Here is a 15,015-nt window from a genome sequence, read left to right as displayed (position 1 = left end):
GGCGGTTGTCGTGGGAACAGCTGGAGGGGACGCGATGGGATTAAGTACACGCCACACCAATACGACGTACGTGCGCCCGTGATTGGGAAGGATGATGACGATTTGAGAGGCGCTAGTTTGGGGGTCACTTCGCGGTCCGGACCCTTCGTTAAAGGGAGTGCGGCGGGTAAGGGTGCTTAATCTAAGATGTATCCTGGTCGCTTGTCCGAGAGGAGCGGATTTGTCTGTTCGAGCGACGTAATGAATGTATACGGAGGGTGGCGAGACCGCGCCTGTGTACTTGTGTGGCACATTTGTTGGTGGGTATGTAGGCAGGAAGCTGCGCTTTCTGGATTGGATTGGTTCGGATCGGTTGCATACGAAAACGTCGCCGCGCACCTTTATGTATTCGGATTGCTCCGAGGCAAACGTATGGCGGTCGGAAATTAATTTGTCGTAATCAGCATCTTTTTATATCCGTACCGTCACTGTGCTGCGTTTATGAGCTAGTTTATGTCAGAAGGCTAAACATCTCATCGGGCCTACATTCAAGCAGTCTTCGCTACCTCTGTGTGACAGGCCTCAGGCCTGGCCGACCACCCGATTGCCCCCGCTGGATTCGCGGATCGTTCCACCGTTCACTGTTAGTCTATACACACGAAGCAAATTTGCACGTGCATTTTTGTTACCACGAATTGCTATGCCTGAGGGCAAGCTTTCTGAGTAAATAAAAAAAAGAACAATAGTACGATACAAGACTGATATTTCTCTCATTCTTCGCATCTTTAAACTCCCGCAGCTTAGCCTCTGTTTTCCAACAGCTCCTTCTTTACTGCAGCTCGGTAGCACTGAAAGGAAGCTCTAGCACGCAGTAAACACGAGCCTTGGCGTATCGCCGTATAATTTTTGTTCTTTTAATTGCCTTCGCTCATGCATTGCTGCGTACAATCAGGCGCCGCACTGTGTAAGCGAGAAACGTGTACGTGCGCGCGTGCCGCCGATCGGTATCGCCACAGATTAAACAACACCCCGAGCTCAGGTTACGGCGGTGCATAAACTGAGTAGACCCCGTAATCTCGCCCCGCTTCGCCCCCTCTCCCCCCTCCTCTCGCATCCCGCCTCTCTCCTATCTGTTTTTATTACAAGCAACGATGTAACGAAGAGGCATAACATCTGTCCACACCTGACTGCTGTACGACGACGCATCCCGTATAATCGCTGGCGTGTCGAAGGGCGCCGCGCTACTCCCAACACGTATACATCCCCCCGCATATACACTATAGCCGCCGGCGCGAGTTTGAATGCGCCTAATGCAACCGCGTTCTCTCAACGAGCCAACACGCTTATACAAGCCGCTCTAGGCCTCCCCCTGGGGCGTCTTTAGGCTCACGCATAGCGCATTCATTAATTAGTAGCTGGCGAGGAGGGGAGATGCTTCGACGACGCAGCTGCACAGACTCGTCGGCTGCATGCGCCGCCGGCGCCTGTATTGTCCCCGCGGTGGGCGTTCCGGCTGGCGTATACACTCTGGTTCGCGTGTAGAGAGTTGTTTTTGTTTTGCACCTTTGTGTTTTCTCGTCAATAGCTTCGTGTGCGTTGTTTTAGCTGGAGCTCGCGCGTGCGCATCGCACCTGACGCGAGGCGCGTGTGGTGTAATGTATACGCATTGTGTGCCGTGTCGGTTTAGAGCGTGCCTCGGGGGTGCTACTGTTTTGTTTTAGTTTTGTTTGCTTGCGCGCGCGCGCGCGTGTGTGTGTGTGTGTGTGTGTGTGTGTGTGTGTGTGTGTGTGTGTGTGTGTGTGTGTGTGTGTGTGTGTGTGTGTGTGTGTGTGTGTGTGTGTGTGTGTGTGTGTGCGCGCGTTTTACTACCTCTCTTGGCGGGAAGCGTGTCCATCGCTCGCCGTTAGGCCTAAGCGCTTTCTCCCTCTTTGTCTAAGTCGGATCTCTGCCGTTTCCACCTAGTCAATAGTTCGTGTCTTTATTACTTGCTTATTTTTGTCGGCGCCCGGTATTATTGCTTCACCTGCGGCGTTATTGGAGCTCTCGGGACCTGCTGTCGCACGCGCTTTGTTTTACTGCGCACGCTCGCGCGAGTGCTTGGGATGACGTCTTTAAAGACGCGAGCGAGCGATGTTGAATGCCCGCTCGTAAAAGGTATGAGCGCGTGGGGGTCTTTGCCATCCGCGCGTTTCGAAACATGTTTTTCGTTTTCGTCTAGAGTGGAGTGGAAAGCGTGGCGGCCTCCGTTTTTCTTTCTTTCTTTTTTTAATCGTCTCGAGCGTACACCATATATTTGTTGATACCGCATCGGATTATTGAGGGTCAGGTCGGATAGAAGGAAATAAAAATTCTTTTTAAAGGTGAACCCCACAACGAACGAATTGGAAGGGTGCTTTTTATGCAGTTTAATTAATGTCAATTTACGACATAACTACTACACTTAGGTTAAAACAGGTAATGTCCCATGCTTTCCTTACAATGTTTTGGTGTCGGAACCCACCGACGGAAAGGTGCTTTTTCGTCCGCTTTTAATTCATTTCAATTTACATCATAATTACTGCGCTGCAGTTAAAGACAACAATTGGTGTCCCCAATGGTTTTCTTGGCCTAATAATTGTCTGCTCGGTTCGTTAGGTTGGATGGAAGACATACGATGCGACCGACGCGTTGCAGAACGAAGGCACATGCTGTGTGCCTTCGTTCCCTGTCGCCTTTTGTTTCTCGGGGCCGACGTTCAACGTGTTGACGTGACGAGATTAATCGTCGCCTGGCGCCGATCCAGCGATTGAGAGGCGCGAACGCAATGCAGTCCGGTGCAACGAGGCGGGCCGAGAAAGTAGGAAAGAAAAAAAAAAAAATACCGCTCGTTAGGCGCCCGGTTGGTTGCAAATAGGCTTCTGCCTTGCTTCCCGTATCTTGTCGAGAGCATGCCGTTGGATTTCGTGATATAGGGGCATGCGTGAGCCTTTTCACTTTGAGAACGCTGCACATACGCTTTGTACTATACGTTGCGATTGAGGTTTTGTGCTCTATATGCTGTCGCGATGAGTTGATGTCGGTGCTGAATCTTTAACGAAGGGCTGTAAAGGGTATACGAACAGTGGATGCCGTACAGTATGCTCAACTCGTATATATATTCCGAACATGAAAGTGATCCACGAGCGTATAACAAAGCCATGTGACCTTATATTTTTACTCTGGAGGTTCGCATGTAGCTTTGAAACGAGTTGGCGTGTGTCGGCACTCATGATGCCACCAGAGCTGGAGTAATTAAATGCATACGTAATAGTACGATGGATAAACAGGGGTTGTAATAAAAAATCGTAAAGAGAAAGCGCGAATGCTATAGACCTTAATAGATGCTGTAACACGTGATTATTCAAACAGGTGCGGTGGAGTTGTCGTCGCCCCGTTTCAATGCGGATGACTACTAAATGTAATCGAATCATTCACTATGTAGGCAAATATATCCAGTAACGCGTTATACCGCTGAGTGCAGTGCGTTTATTGAATGGTTTACTAAACCTCGTTATTTTAGTGTATGCATAGTGCATGGGTTAATGGTTCTTCTTCCTTCTTCGTCGCAGAGCACGATCAAGAGCAGGGAGCCGGAGACGCGGCCTTCGTCTCCGGAGCCCTTGCTCAACTCCAAGATCAACTGCAACGACAAGCACCCGCCGGCCTCCTCGCCAACGCCCCCGAGGACCAAGACCAAGCCTGCCAGGACGAGCCTAAACAAGGCGAGAGCTAGTTCGCTGTTCTTCATCATAAGATTGTTTCCCGCAAACATCACCAGAGTGAAATGTGGCGCCAGTGTCTACGGAAACAGCTCAAACGTGTAGCGGTTTTGAGCCAGCACGCACGGTTATGGTCGGCGGATGGCACACAGTATATTCACGTATTGAAACGCGACATATTCTTTTTTAGTATCACGACTGCTATGAGCAAGTGCTTGGGATAACCGCGTCATGTCGCTGCAAATCTGGCCGCTATAGGTAACGTTGGCTCTGATGGAAGTGTTTGAGTCAAAATTACGCTGATATAACCCGAACTGTACTAGCTGGAAACGAAAGTACGTTCATTGCTTATATAGCCCTGCATTTTCGCGTTTCAATCCGTGAGTATCTACATCGGATTTCTCTAATAAGCTTACATTTCCTGGCTTCAAACGGCTCTCTGACGAAGCAAAATTGATCATCTGAGGAACACCTTTGAACGCTCTGTTGCGACAATCAATCAATCAATCAATCAATCAATCAATCAATCAATCAATCAATCAATCAATCAATCAATCAATCAATCAATGTTTATGTTTCAGTGTGCGTTAAATGCAACGATTCTCGTTGGTCATGCGTGTGTGTAGAGACGTGTTCCTTTCGTTCATTAAGCAGAATACGATTGTTTAGACATTTAGAAATACAACAGCGCAATATGCCACAGGAAGGCTGAGAGTCCAAATGCACGTAAGAAAGGCATATCCGTACCATGTCGTTCGCATGATTAGGTTAACGATCACAGCGCCAGATTTCCCTCCTGTAGTTTTAGTAGGACACTCTTCCGCTTTTGTGAGGCTGATATACGTACGTGCGCCATTGTCTGCGCGCGTACGTCAAACGGCGCGTGACGCAGCGCTCTCGTTTGGCCGACAGTCGTCGTATGCCTGATTGATGCCTCGTTTCAGCGTGATGCTATTGCGAAGTACGTTGATCGTGGCTTTTTTTAATGCATACTTGGAGTCAGCTGTAGAGGGACGTTCGGGCCCTTGGATGTCATTATTCTCAGGTGAACTGTTTGAAATGTCGGAGTTAACTCGAACTGACTTTATTTGAAGGTTAGTTAAAGACGGCGTGCCGCTGAATAGAATGTCGAGAGAGCTTCTATAAGGGCAAGTGAACAGGCGGTCTTTCGATTACAGTGACGTCTACTCGAACGCACGCTTTGCTCTTTTGATCGCCGCTCGATACCGAGAAATAAAATGATCTTCTGGTATTTTTTGAGTCTTTAACAGGCATACCAGTGCTTTGGCCTTTAAGCACAATTCATGGCACTGACCTTTCAAGGCCTAAGAGGCAAGCAAAAGGAAAATTTCGTGTAACATTTTCCGGTGACATGTATGTCCCTTGGCCTGGACATCCTTTTTTGTAGTCTTCCGTGGCAGCGGCATTCATATCGTGCATTGGAATAGGGCGCCTCTGGAGGGCCAGTGATGATGATGGCGGTACTGATGCTGTGGGTTGCAGGCAATTGTCTCGCCCGGTTAGCCCCTTTCAGAACAGGGTAAAATCATCATCAGCCTGACTACGCCCACTGCGGGGCAACAGCCTCTCCCATGTTTCTCCAGTTAAGACGCTCCTGTGCTTGCTCGCGGCCACGTGATCCCTGCATACATTCTCATCTAATCTACCCAGCTAGCTTTCTGCCTTCCCCTCGCGCGCTTGCCTTTCTCTTGTAATCTTACTCTTAATGACCAGCGGTTATTACGCCTTCTTGCTACATGCCCTGCCCATGCCAATGTCTTATTGATTTCAGATGTCCTTAACACACGTTTGTTCCCTGACCCACTCTGCCCTCTTTCCGTCGCTTAAAGCATGTTCATTATCTAAAAGCCTCGCCTGTAATTGGTGACGAGTCACACTTCTTCGGGGCGTTGTGTGTAGTGGGGTGGCGTAGCGCCGTAGGCGGTTTAGCTCACGGGCCGTCGGCATGCAGAATGTTCCGTCGTGCTGAGCTCGCCTTATTCTTGCTCGCCTGCCCACTCTGCGTCTGTAAGGGTCGTTGTGAGATAACACCACGGCCGAGACGGCGCTTCCAGAGGCGTTCTAACGAGGCATTATCTTGCGCCATCCGCGCGAAGGTTCGTTTTGTCACTTCAGGAAGAAACGTTATTACTGTGTTGTGCTTTCGTTACGGCCTGCGACTGAAATTACTCCGGCGCTGTTTGTATAAGCAGTCGCGTCGTAAAATAAAGGCACCGTAACGACCTGCGTTTTTTTTTAATATCGATGAGGCCTAATGTGTCCTTCCTTTTTCACGCCAGCATACGTAAGGGGTCGGGATGCCAGCTGGATCACATGTACCGCCAGCTGAATAGCTTCCATAATTGGAAGTTATTAGCTGTAATTGCATCGCTCGCGCTAACGGTCTTGTGCGTTTGCTCCATTCCCAATAGTAACCAACAGTGTTGGTTAACTGCCGGGAACTTAACATTATTACTCCGCAGTGCGGGATAATTTTGTTAATTTTCAAGAGGATTGTGCTACAATACTCGGCTGTTTCCGCATTCGCGTTTCTAAAACTGTAGTAGACCGATTTGATTGTGAAGTGTCTACGATCGTCACTGGATCATTTAGGATAAATGTAAATGTCAATTGCCAAAATGGATGAAGCGCTGGGGAATGTATCAAGTGAAGTAATAACAGCCGATCTAGTTCTGTCGTATAGCTTGTAACCTAATGTTAAGTTTAAAAAAAGGATGCCGAAAACACTTATCGTGTGTCCTTATCTTCACCGCACCATACGTGCCTCTTTCATTCACGATACGTGTAGCCTCAGAAGAACCGGTGTCCCTCGGGGCGGCAAGCAGCACAAAAATATCGTGCAAACATCGGTCGCTTTCAGTGTACTCAACGGAAAGGAACCCCGATGTAGCTATACAGCGCGATCACTTATCGCACGCATTTTCGCCGTCCTTGCTCCGGCACCATTAGCATTCGGAAGTCATCGCGACGATCAATTCTCGGTTTGCCCCAATAGCCGCCCGTTCCTTCTCTGGCGTGCAGCAGTAGCTCCCCCCTCCCCTCTAGAGTCGATGTTAGTAATCTTCGCAGGCGTTGACGCGTTTAATGCTAGCCCGCTGATTCTACATCGGCCCGTCCGTGTAAGGTTAGTTTCGCGTGTGTAATTGCGTTTTCGCTGCCCCCTGCACGACTGGGGATGCGTTCCCCGTTTGCACTGCATCTCTCTTCCGATCGTTCGAATAGCCCAGTCCTCGGGCTCATCTTAACGATGTGTGTGCGCGCGAAAAAGAACACACATTAAGCTTCTTAATGCGGAGAGGGGGAGCGCGCGTAACAACCCCCCTCTGCACCCCCTACTCCCGCTCATTTGAAGAACAGCACGGAAACAGACCAAAGCAAACATTTCCTCAAAGGAGCGGTAGGGGTTGGTGCCGAATCTCTGCCCTGCCTCGCGTGCTGCGAAGCGCCATCCTCCTCGCCCCTCCTTTTCCTTTCTGTCGCTCTGCCAGGCCTGTTTGCGAAAGTACGGGCAGCAGCGAGGGCTAGCTAGCCCTCATTAGAGAGAATCTCTTGCCGCTAAAAGGTGCGCGGGCCGCAGCAGCAGCAGCTGCTGCTGCTGCTGTCCGGAGAGAGAATTAGCGGCGATTCGGTCGGTGGGGAGGATTGCGTCGAGTGGGTTTGCGGGAGCGCGCGAGAGCCGCTCCCTCCGGCGGGAGTAGGGGCCACTAAAGAGCGCGAACCCGCTGTTCGGGAGCTCAGCTGAGCGGCGCTGGCGCCTCGCGTTCTCGTATGGTTTCTGTGGCAGGGGAACCCCATCGAGAGTGGGGAAGAGATAGAGAAAAAAGAAAAAGGGGATGAGAAAGGGAGAGCGGTGGAGAGCCGAGTGATAGCGTTGTTGCCGGGCCGCGGAAGAGAGTCCATCTCTCTCGGGGAGAAAAGCGCGCGCGATGAGGAGGTTGTGGAGGAGGCTCCCTTGTTTCGGGAGAAGACAGTCAGTCGTCGGAGGAAAAGAGCCGGGAGGGATGCGTGTCAGATCGATGCTGCCGGCTTTGGAGGAATGTGCCCCATCTGCCGGACGAGCCGGCAAGCTCCTTGTCCTCGATCGGCGCTTCGTGTAAGAGAGACCGGCCTTCTGTCGCTCTCTTCAGCTCTATATAAGCGTGCGCGTGCGGCGGCATTGTCTCTATGTGTCTGTCTCCTTCACACGCCTTCACGACCCCTTTTGTTCGGCTCGCGCATAAAACAACGCCCGTTCTCGCTCCCTCGCTCCTAGCGCTCTCAACCGTTGCTGGTTCTGCCATTGTGTTCGCTTGTGGGCCTCAGTGGTTTGTTGCGGTATAGTTTGCTGGGTGTCGTTAGTTCACGCATTAGCTAGCTGCGATATGTGGCGCGAATGAAAATGTAATAATAATAAAGAAAACGTGGAGAAACCGCGGGGCCGTATACTAATAAGAGACGCGCCGTGAAGTTACAGCGGACGCGTTATCTCCGCTTCCTTACCGGTCGTTGCCGCTGCCATACTTGAGAGGAAAAACTTTTTTGAGTGCGCGGAAGGCTTGAAGGAGAGGAGGAACAAGATATGACAGAGCGCACACTTACAACAAAATTTACAACCAACTTATAATTAGTGTTTGTGAGCAGTTTCGCACATCTTTTTTATGCTCCCTCACCACAACGCTATTGCATATATATTCCTGCCATCCGAGCAATAAAACTTGGTTGTAAGTGTGCGCTATGTCCTATCTTGTTCCTTCTTTCCATCACGCATTCTGCTCAGTGAAAAAAAAAATTGTTTTTGTAATGTATGTTCAGCCCAACGAGCCATGTTGTTGCCGCTCCTATACTGAGGTTTGTCTGTCAGCGGTGTGGAGAGAGAGAGAAACGTCTTTATTTGAGAGCAAACAAGCTTCTTTCACGTACTTCATCGCGGCTTCTCGTTTACTCATTCAGAGCACGCATCTCACAGAGGATGCCCCCACGTTCTGCGCGCTTTTCCAAGGTTTTCTCAAGTGTTTCCCGCGCTGTTCGCACCTTCTTTGTTTTTTTTTTTTAATTTTTATTTTCTCGTTTGTGTGTTGTACCGGTCTGCAGTGCTTTCTTCGGCTACATTTTTATTCGCCTCGCACGCGGAGTTGTTCTGATGAGGTTCATCTTCCTTTCGCGCAGTGTTTCTGGTTTGGCAGGTCCTTATTTTTCATAGCGGTCGGTGCACATTATCGCGGCCGCGAATGAGATTGTGCTCCGAGGTGATGGAGCAGCCACCATCTCCCCAGCCGTATTAACGAATCGATAAAAAAAAAAGAAGTAAAGAAGCGTGGTACTAAAGAGGAAATCGGGTGGTGCTGGTGGATTGCGTGCACGAAGGCAATTAGCCCCGTGGTTTTCATCCTCTTCGCTCCCTGCACCTTCTATTCACCCTCGCCCCCTAACCGATGGAACGCGTTGATTGGCGTTCTTGTTCGCGGCGCTCCTGGCGGTCGAAGCACTGCTTCTTATGGAACCTGCGCTCGATAAGCGGCGACTCTGATGGATGTTCCGTTTTCTTTCTTTTCTTTTAACTTCCATCTGCGATCCTAGCTTCCGTCCATTGAAATACGGCGCTGTTCCTCGTCTGTTTTATCGGTACTGGCGGAGTCGTCGCTGACCCAGGATGTTAACTATATGGAGACGTTAACGGCTTGTCGCAGAGGAGGTAGGCGTCGGGCTATTTGGTTGACGTTCATCGCAAAGGCTTTTTAACTGCGCCAACAAACATGGACAAAAGAGGAGGGGAGAAGACTGGGCGTGCGCAGATTCACAACTGAATGTTGAATGTGCGAAAGATGACATAGACAAAGAACAGCTGGTTGAACCAAGCTCATTTGTCATCTTAAGAGGCTTTTTAACTGCGATAAAGACTCTGCCTGTGCAGTCTTTACCGTCTTCTTCCCTCCTCTTTTGTCGGTGTTTTGTTAGCGCAGTTGAAAAGTCTTCGCGATGAATGTCGCAGTTCGTCCATTTTAATTTTGCCCCCTTCTTGGGCGACGGCGGGAGCACTGTCTTTGGTTGAATTCCTCATTTTTTTTTAAAATTTTTTTTGCACACCGATCCTCGACGTAGAAGGTGGTTGGTGACGCGTGTTCGTTTATCCTACCTCCTTCGAAGCGATGTACAAGCTTGAGCGATGACATCCTGCATTTGTCTCCGTTGGCCGAAGCACTCGTGACCACATTGTAATCCTGAAATCGTCCGGCGCTGTAATTACAGGTTATATATAGCGCAGTTGTAGCGGTGTCCTTAAATACGTTAGCCTTATCTGCAACGCTACATTTAGAATGTCAAGGAATATGTTGCGAGTCCGTATTGCTGCTTCATCGGGGCTTTGCTAAGAGTGAGAGAGAGAGAGAGAGAGAGGGGGGGGGGTGGTAAACGGTCGTAGCCTTGTCGATCGTGGGACTTTCTTATAAGGGACACTAAAGTGAAGGAACGAATCAGTTTAGACTGATAAATTATGCTATGAAAACTCTATTGTCGGTAATTTCACCGTCATAGCCTCATTAATAGAAGGAAAAAATCAAGGTCAAAGTATCATTTTTTAGATTCGCGCCGAAATCTCCGCACATGACGTCACGGATTTCAAAACGTTTTATTCGTACTTCTGCCGCGCTACCTCGACGAAATTTTCTGAAACTTGGTATGCTAGGTCTGTGGCCCACTCAGAGGGCAATTGTACTTCATGTTTTCCGATTAGGAGTTACGTAGGCTCTAACCGAACTCCGTGAACACCTATGACGTCACGGCGAGCTTGGGCGGGAACTGCAAGGCGGCGTCGCCACCTGTATTTTATTTTTGCTCGTTTTCTCGCTTGCCAAGAGCCTTCTCTTTGTAAGAGTGGTGATTTCGGTATTGTAAAATTCTATATGCGAAAAATCGTTTTTTTTTTCCTAGTGTCCCTTTAATCTCGACGAAATACTGCTACTTGCACTTTCTTTTATCGCTGCAGTTTTGAGCAGCAGCCTTCGTTTGTCTGTATTTAGTGAAGGAGATACGATAAAAAAAGATGAAAAGAGACATCTAGCTGTTTACACTGAGGTCGTAGCCTTGTCTAGCGAAAGCTCGCGTCTGACGCTACAGCTTCCAATTTATCTCGTTGCCCCCGTGGCGGCTAAGTCCCTCTCGCATCCGTTCCACCCAGCTTCCGCAGTGCCCCCGGAAGCGCCGCGGTTCCTTCCGGCTCGCGGTGGCTCGTAGGCAAGCAGACAGGCAGGCGTGTAAAGCCGGGCTGCGCCGGTTTTTTTTTGCGATGCTCTCGGCCGTACTCTCTGGCGACGTTCTTGGCGCTCCTCGTCGACGCGTCTTAGGAATTCGCGGCCGCCGCACGGTAACCGCAGGCGTTTGCTGTTCTTGTGGCGCGTACCGTTGCCTCTTTTTCAACGTCAACAGAGACGCCGCACGTGCTGGTCGACGTCGCCGCTACCGCTTGCCTGCGTGCTGCACTCCTCCTCATCCTCTTTTGACCCTCATCCTTGTCGCTCTCGCCCGCACGCTCTGGCTAATTTGGTCCCTGGAACCGTTAAACGGGCGGCCGCCTGCTGCAACTCGTCAGCGTTTGTCCGCGCTGAGCGCCTTGCTTGCCTCTCGCGAGCCGCGCAGACAAGCGCCGCGCCTTCATATACTGCAGGCGTCAAAGTAGTCCGTTCAGCGTGAAGTATATAGCAGCAACCGCAAACTGTCAGGCGTCAGATGCCTCTCGGGGGCGCGTTACGTGACGACGTGGCGTCTTTCTGGCCCCTGTCGAGCGCGTCATTTCTTAACGCTACACATCTCCACCGCGCTTCCCCTATTTGGCAGTAGCGACAGGCGATGTCATCGCAGAGAAAGCATGTGGGCGAGATCAGGTTTTTAAGCCTGTCGTGTACGCGCGGTAGGCCACGGGACACGTGTTCCGGGACAAACATTCATTTGTGCCCTTTCCTTTTAAGCCATAAGTTCGCACATCATACGCTTCTGAGTTAACGAATCTGATATCGCTGTCCCATAAACTTTCGCGTCCGACTCTCCGGTATGATCATTCACGGAGTAGTATTGGATAGAGGTGTAAAGGATGGATGGATGCTATGAGCGTCCCCTTTATAACGGGGCTAGAAAAAAAATTGTTTTATGTCGGCCTCTTGTCTTGTATACTTCAAATAAGACGATCTTCGTATAGAAAAATAAGCAGCTGCACCGATGGCGCCATCTTGTGGCTTTAAAGTTCAACCGCCATACGCACGTGCGGACGCGCAGGCTCTGTCATTGCAGTGACCGTCGCTGCGTTCTGGTTACCTGCTGTCATAACATATTGTCACGCAAAGGTCAAGAAGCACACTTTAATTAATAGCTTAAACTGGGCGAACTTGTGCCCTATAAACAAACAAGTTAGATAAAACAATGGCTATGTCTATCCTGCAGGAACGCCTTCCCCTTGTTCACCAGAGTTCGGAACCTCTTCTTCTTTTCTTGTCCCGTGCAGTTCGCACGTGCCTGAGTTGTCAGCGGTGATCCTGGCATGCTCCATCGACGCTTTGCTTCCTCTGTTTCCCACGCACGCCGTAGACAACGTGGAGGGCGTAGCAACTGCTGCGGCGCGTAATTTGAATGTATCTTGCGTCAATATATGGGTAGCAACGCGATCGTTAAGTGTTTTGTGGCGCGAACCTTCCATTCCTTCGACGATATTAGTTCACTCAGCGCAACCCTACGCGACTAATGCCTGCGTTTCCTGCTTTTGCATCGTAGCGAACTCAAGTGAATATGCAGTGTATTCTGAAGTGCTGAGTAGCGGCGTGTTTGTAGTTTCGATGGGAATTCAGGCATGTTACTGCACTCACTAGTGTCAAATGAAAGCTACGGCGGTATTACAGTAGCATTAGAGAAATGGGTGGTAAGGAAGCTTCAGTAGGTCACCTACAAAACAAAAAGAAGAAGACCTCTTCAGCGTGATGCACAGTGTGATGAGAATCCAAACATGTAGTGTAATGAAAAAGAGTCCTGACAGGCATGTATAAACAGCGAGTTGTATCAGATGATCACGATACGTAATCTTGTGAGAGCCGCTCGACTGACCGGCTTCGCATTGTTTATCGCAGCCCAGCCCCGCTTTGATCACTGAAGTATATAGCGTTGAAAGCTGGAAGCAATCGGGAAAATCACTATAGAACAATCGGTTTGCGGCACCTCCGGCAATTCCCGACGGTGCGCGTTCATGACGTGGCCGGGTCCGGCCGAGCCGCGCGTAAGTGGGAGTAAAAAAAAAAAAGAAGTAATAAACGAACCGTTAGTTACGAAAGGACGCTCTTAACGGCTGCGCAAGGGGCTCCCGAGTTCATTATCTCGGAGCGGGGCTTGTTTTACCGTCTCCCAGAGCTCGCTCGTTTGTTTGCCTTCCCTCCGTTTCTTTCTTCTGTTGTCGTCTCACTGGTCCCTCGTAATTCGCGCTTCACGCCCCGTTTCCGTCTCGCGTTGCCCTCACTGGCCCATCTATGCCGAGAGTCGTAACGGGACGGTGGGTGGTTCACACGCGGAAAAGAAAAAGCAGCGTTCGCTTTAATGACGCTGCGAGTGATTACGACGAACGGAAGGCGTTCCGCGTTACTGTGTACGTATGATAGCGCAATGTTTGCGGTGGTTCTTTTGTGTGCTCTTTGGACTTCAGTCGCTCCCTTTCTTTCGTCGGGCTGTTTGTTTTTCGGGGCAGAGTTACGCGGGCCCCTACATGGCAGTTTCGTTTACGCATCCCCGAAGAAGTCGTGTTTCTTCAGTGCGTGCGAGTCTGGTTGCGTGCTCGTGGGTGTTTTTCTTTATGCGGACTGTTTTCTTCGTTCGGATGCTTCTAGAATGGGTAGAACGGCTGGCTGTCCAATCGCTTCTCAAGGTGCGCGTTTTAATGGGTCGGACTGCGCAGGAAAGTCGCTTCGCTTGTTTGAGCTCCTGTAACGGTTTCTTTTGGAACAACTTATCTATTCTTGGTGCTGTTGTGTTCTAGCTTTCCACTCTGCTCTATGTCTTCGCTGTTTACCGCAACGATGTGTCTTTGTTGCCTGTTAAGGGGTTATGGTAGGGTAGGTGGACCAAAAAAGTGATTTTTTTTTTTATTTCATTGCTGAAGGATAATACACACTCTGAGGAGCAACACCGTGCATTGGCGAATGCGTAGGAATGCTCGGAGCCATTTAGAAATGGCGCCAAAAACCACACCTCCTGACGGGTGCAAGGGTTTGTTTGCATGTTGTTTTCCGTCATCCTTTCTGCATGAATGTATTTTTTTAATGATAAATATGGCTAGATCGGTTATGTATATTCATTTCTAACCATTTTCATAACCATTTCATTTTGAGTGCAAATTTTCACAGCAGTAATGATTTTCTAGCGTAGTAATTGATTTATGTTGTGGGCACTTCCCGTGCGTTTTATTTCTTAAACATAAAGGCGTGTTTTTTCTCGCGATCAGTTGCTTGAAATTTCTGATTTCGAAACTTGGTGTACCTTTTCTCGAAAGATGTCCGACCGATCGCGCTGAAATTTTCTCAGATGATACTTACATCCCTTCCAAATAGTCTTAGCCTAAAACTTTGAAAAACTGTGTGAGTTATAATTAAGAAAATAATTAATTGGAAAGTCTCTCTTACGGTACGTGACTTGTGAGGACATTTTTTTTGTGTGTGTATTAGATAAATGCAGGAACCTGTTTTTAGAGCTAGGGGTTAAAGCCACTACCTGGTGGAATTAGCGTGCCAGATTTTATGGTCATACTGTTTTTGGTTACTGAGAAAAGGTACATTCAATTTTACAGCCTTGTATAAAATTTGGTACTTAAGTACAAAATAGTAACAAAAGCTGCATGGTCGACATCGCACACAGTGAAGGCCAAAAGCTTTCTTGTTGAGCTCGCTAAATTTCACAATAAAATGTGGAAAAGTTCCAGAGATATAAAGCTGAAACCAAGAAGACCCATTTACCCTACCATACCTCCTTAAACATGAACGGTTTCTGAATCTAGCTGTCCGGAACAAACTAAAGAACCACGCAGGGAATGTAGAGTTGTCGGCCGGAGTGAAATCTGGCTAAGAGGCATTTCTCTCCGCGTTGATAGGTTGAAATATGAGAGAGATACCACTGGAGGCGAAAGTAGGCACATCACGGGAGAGGTGACACGTTGACGCTTTACTTTAACCTTGTGAGCTAAGTACCCTAACTCCCGCGCCATGCGGCCGTGAGCCGATGCTATGTACCCACGTTGCATGAAAGCTCGTGTTGTGAGGATAGTATGGCGAATTGATGA

At 49.2% G+C, this 15,015-nt stretch overlaps 1 protein-coding gene across 4 annotated transcripts in view; it reads left to right on the top strand.

The window, feature by feature from the left end:
- Positions 1–15,015, top strand: part of LOC119390009 (autism susceptibility gene 2 protein homolog) — a 441,549-nt gene that overhangs the window by 204,073 nt on the left and 222,461 nt on the right. For all 4 annotated transcript variants that reach the window (XM_037657511.2, XM_037657508.2, XM_037657509.2 and 1 more), the window contains exon 2: positions 3,567–3,719. In XM_037657511.2, coding sequence (XP_037513439.1) covers positions 3,567–3,719 — 153 coding nt within the window. The remainder of the gene's footprint in view (positions 1–3,566; positions 3,720–15,015) is intronic.

Source organism: Rhipicephalus sanguineus, chromosome 4 (assembly GCF_013339695.2).
Source record: "Rhipicephalus sanguineus isolate Rsan-2018 chromosome 4, BIME_Rsan_1.4, whole genome shotgun sequence".
Lineage (NCBI taxonomy): Eukaryota > Metazoa > Arthropoda > Arachnida > Ixodida > Ixodidae > Rhipicephalus > Rhipicephalus sanguineus.
Note: the sequence above shows the minus strand (reverse complement) of the source record. Positions and strands in the feature narration are given on the sequence as shown.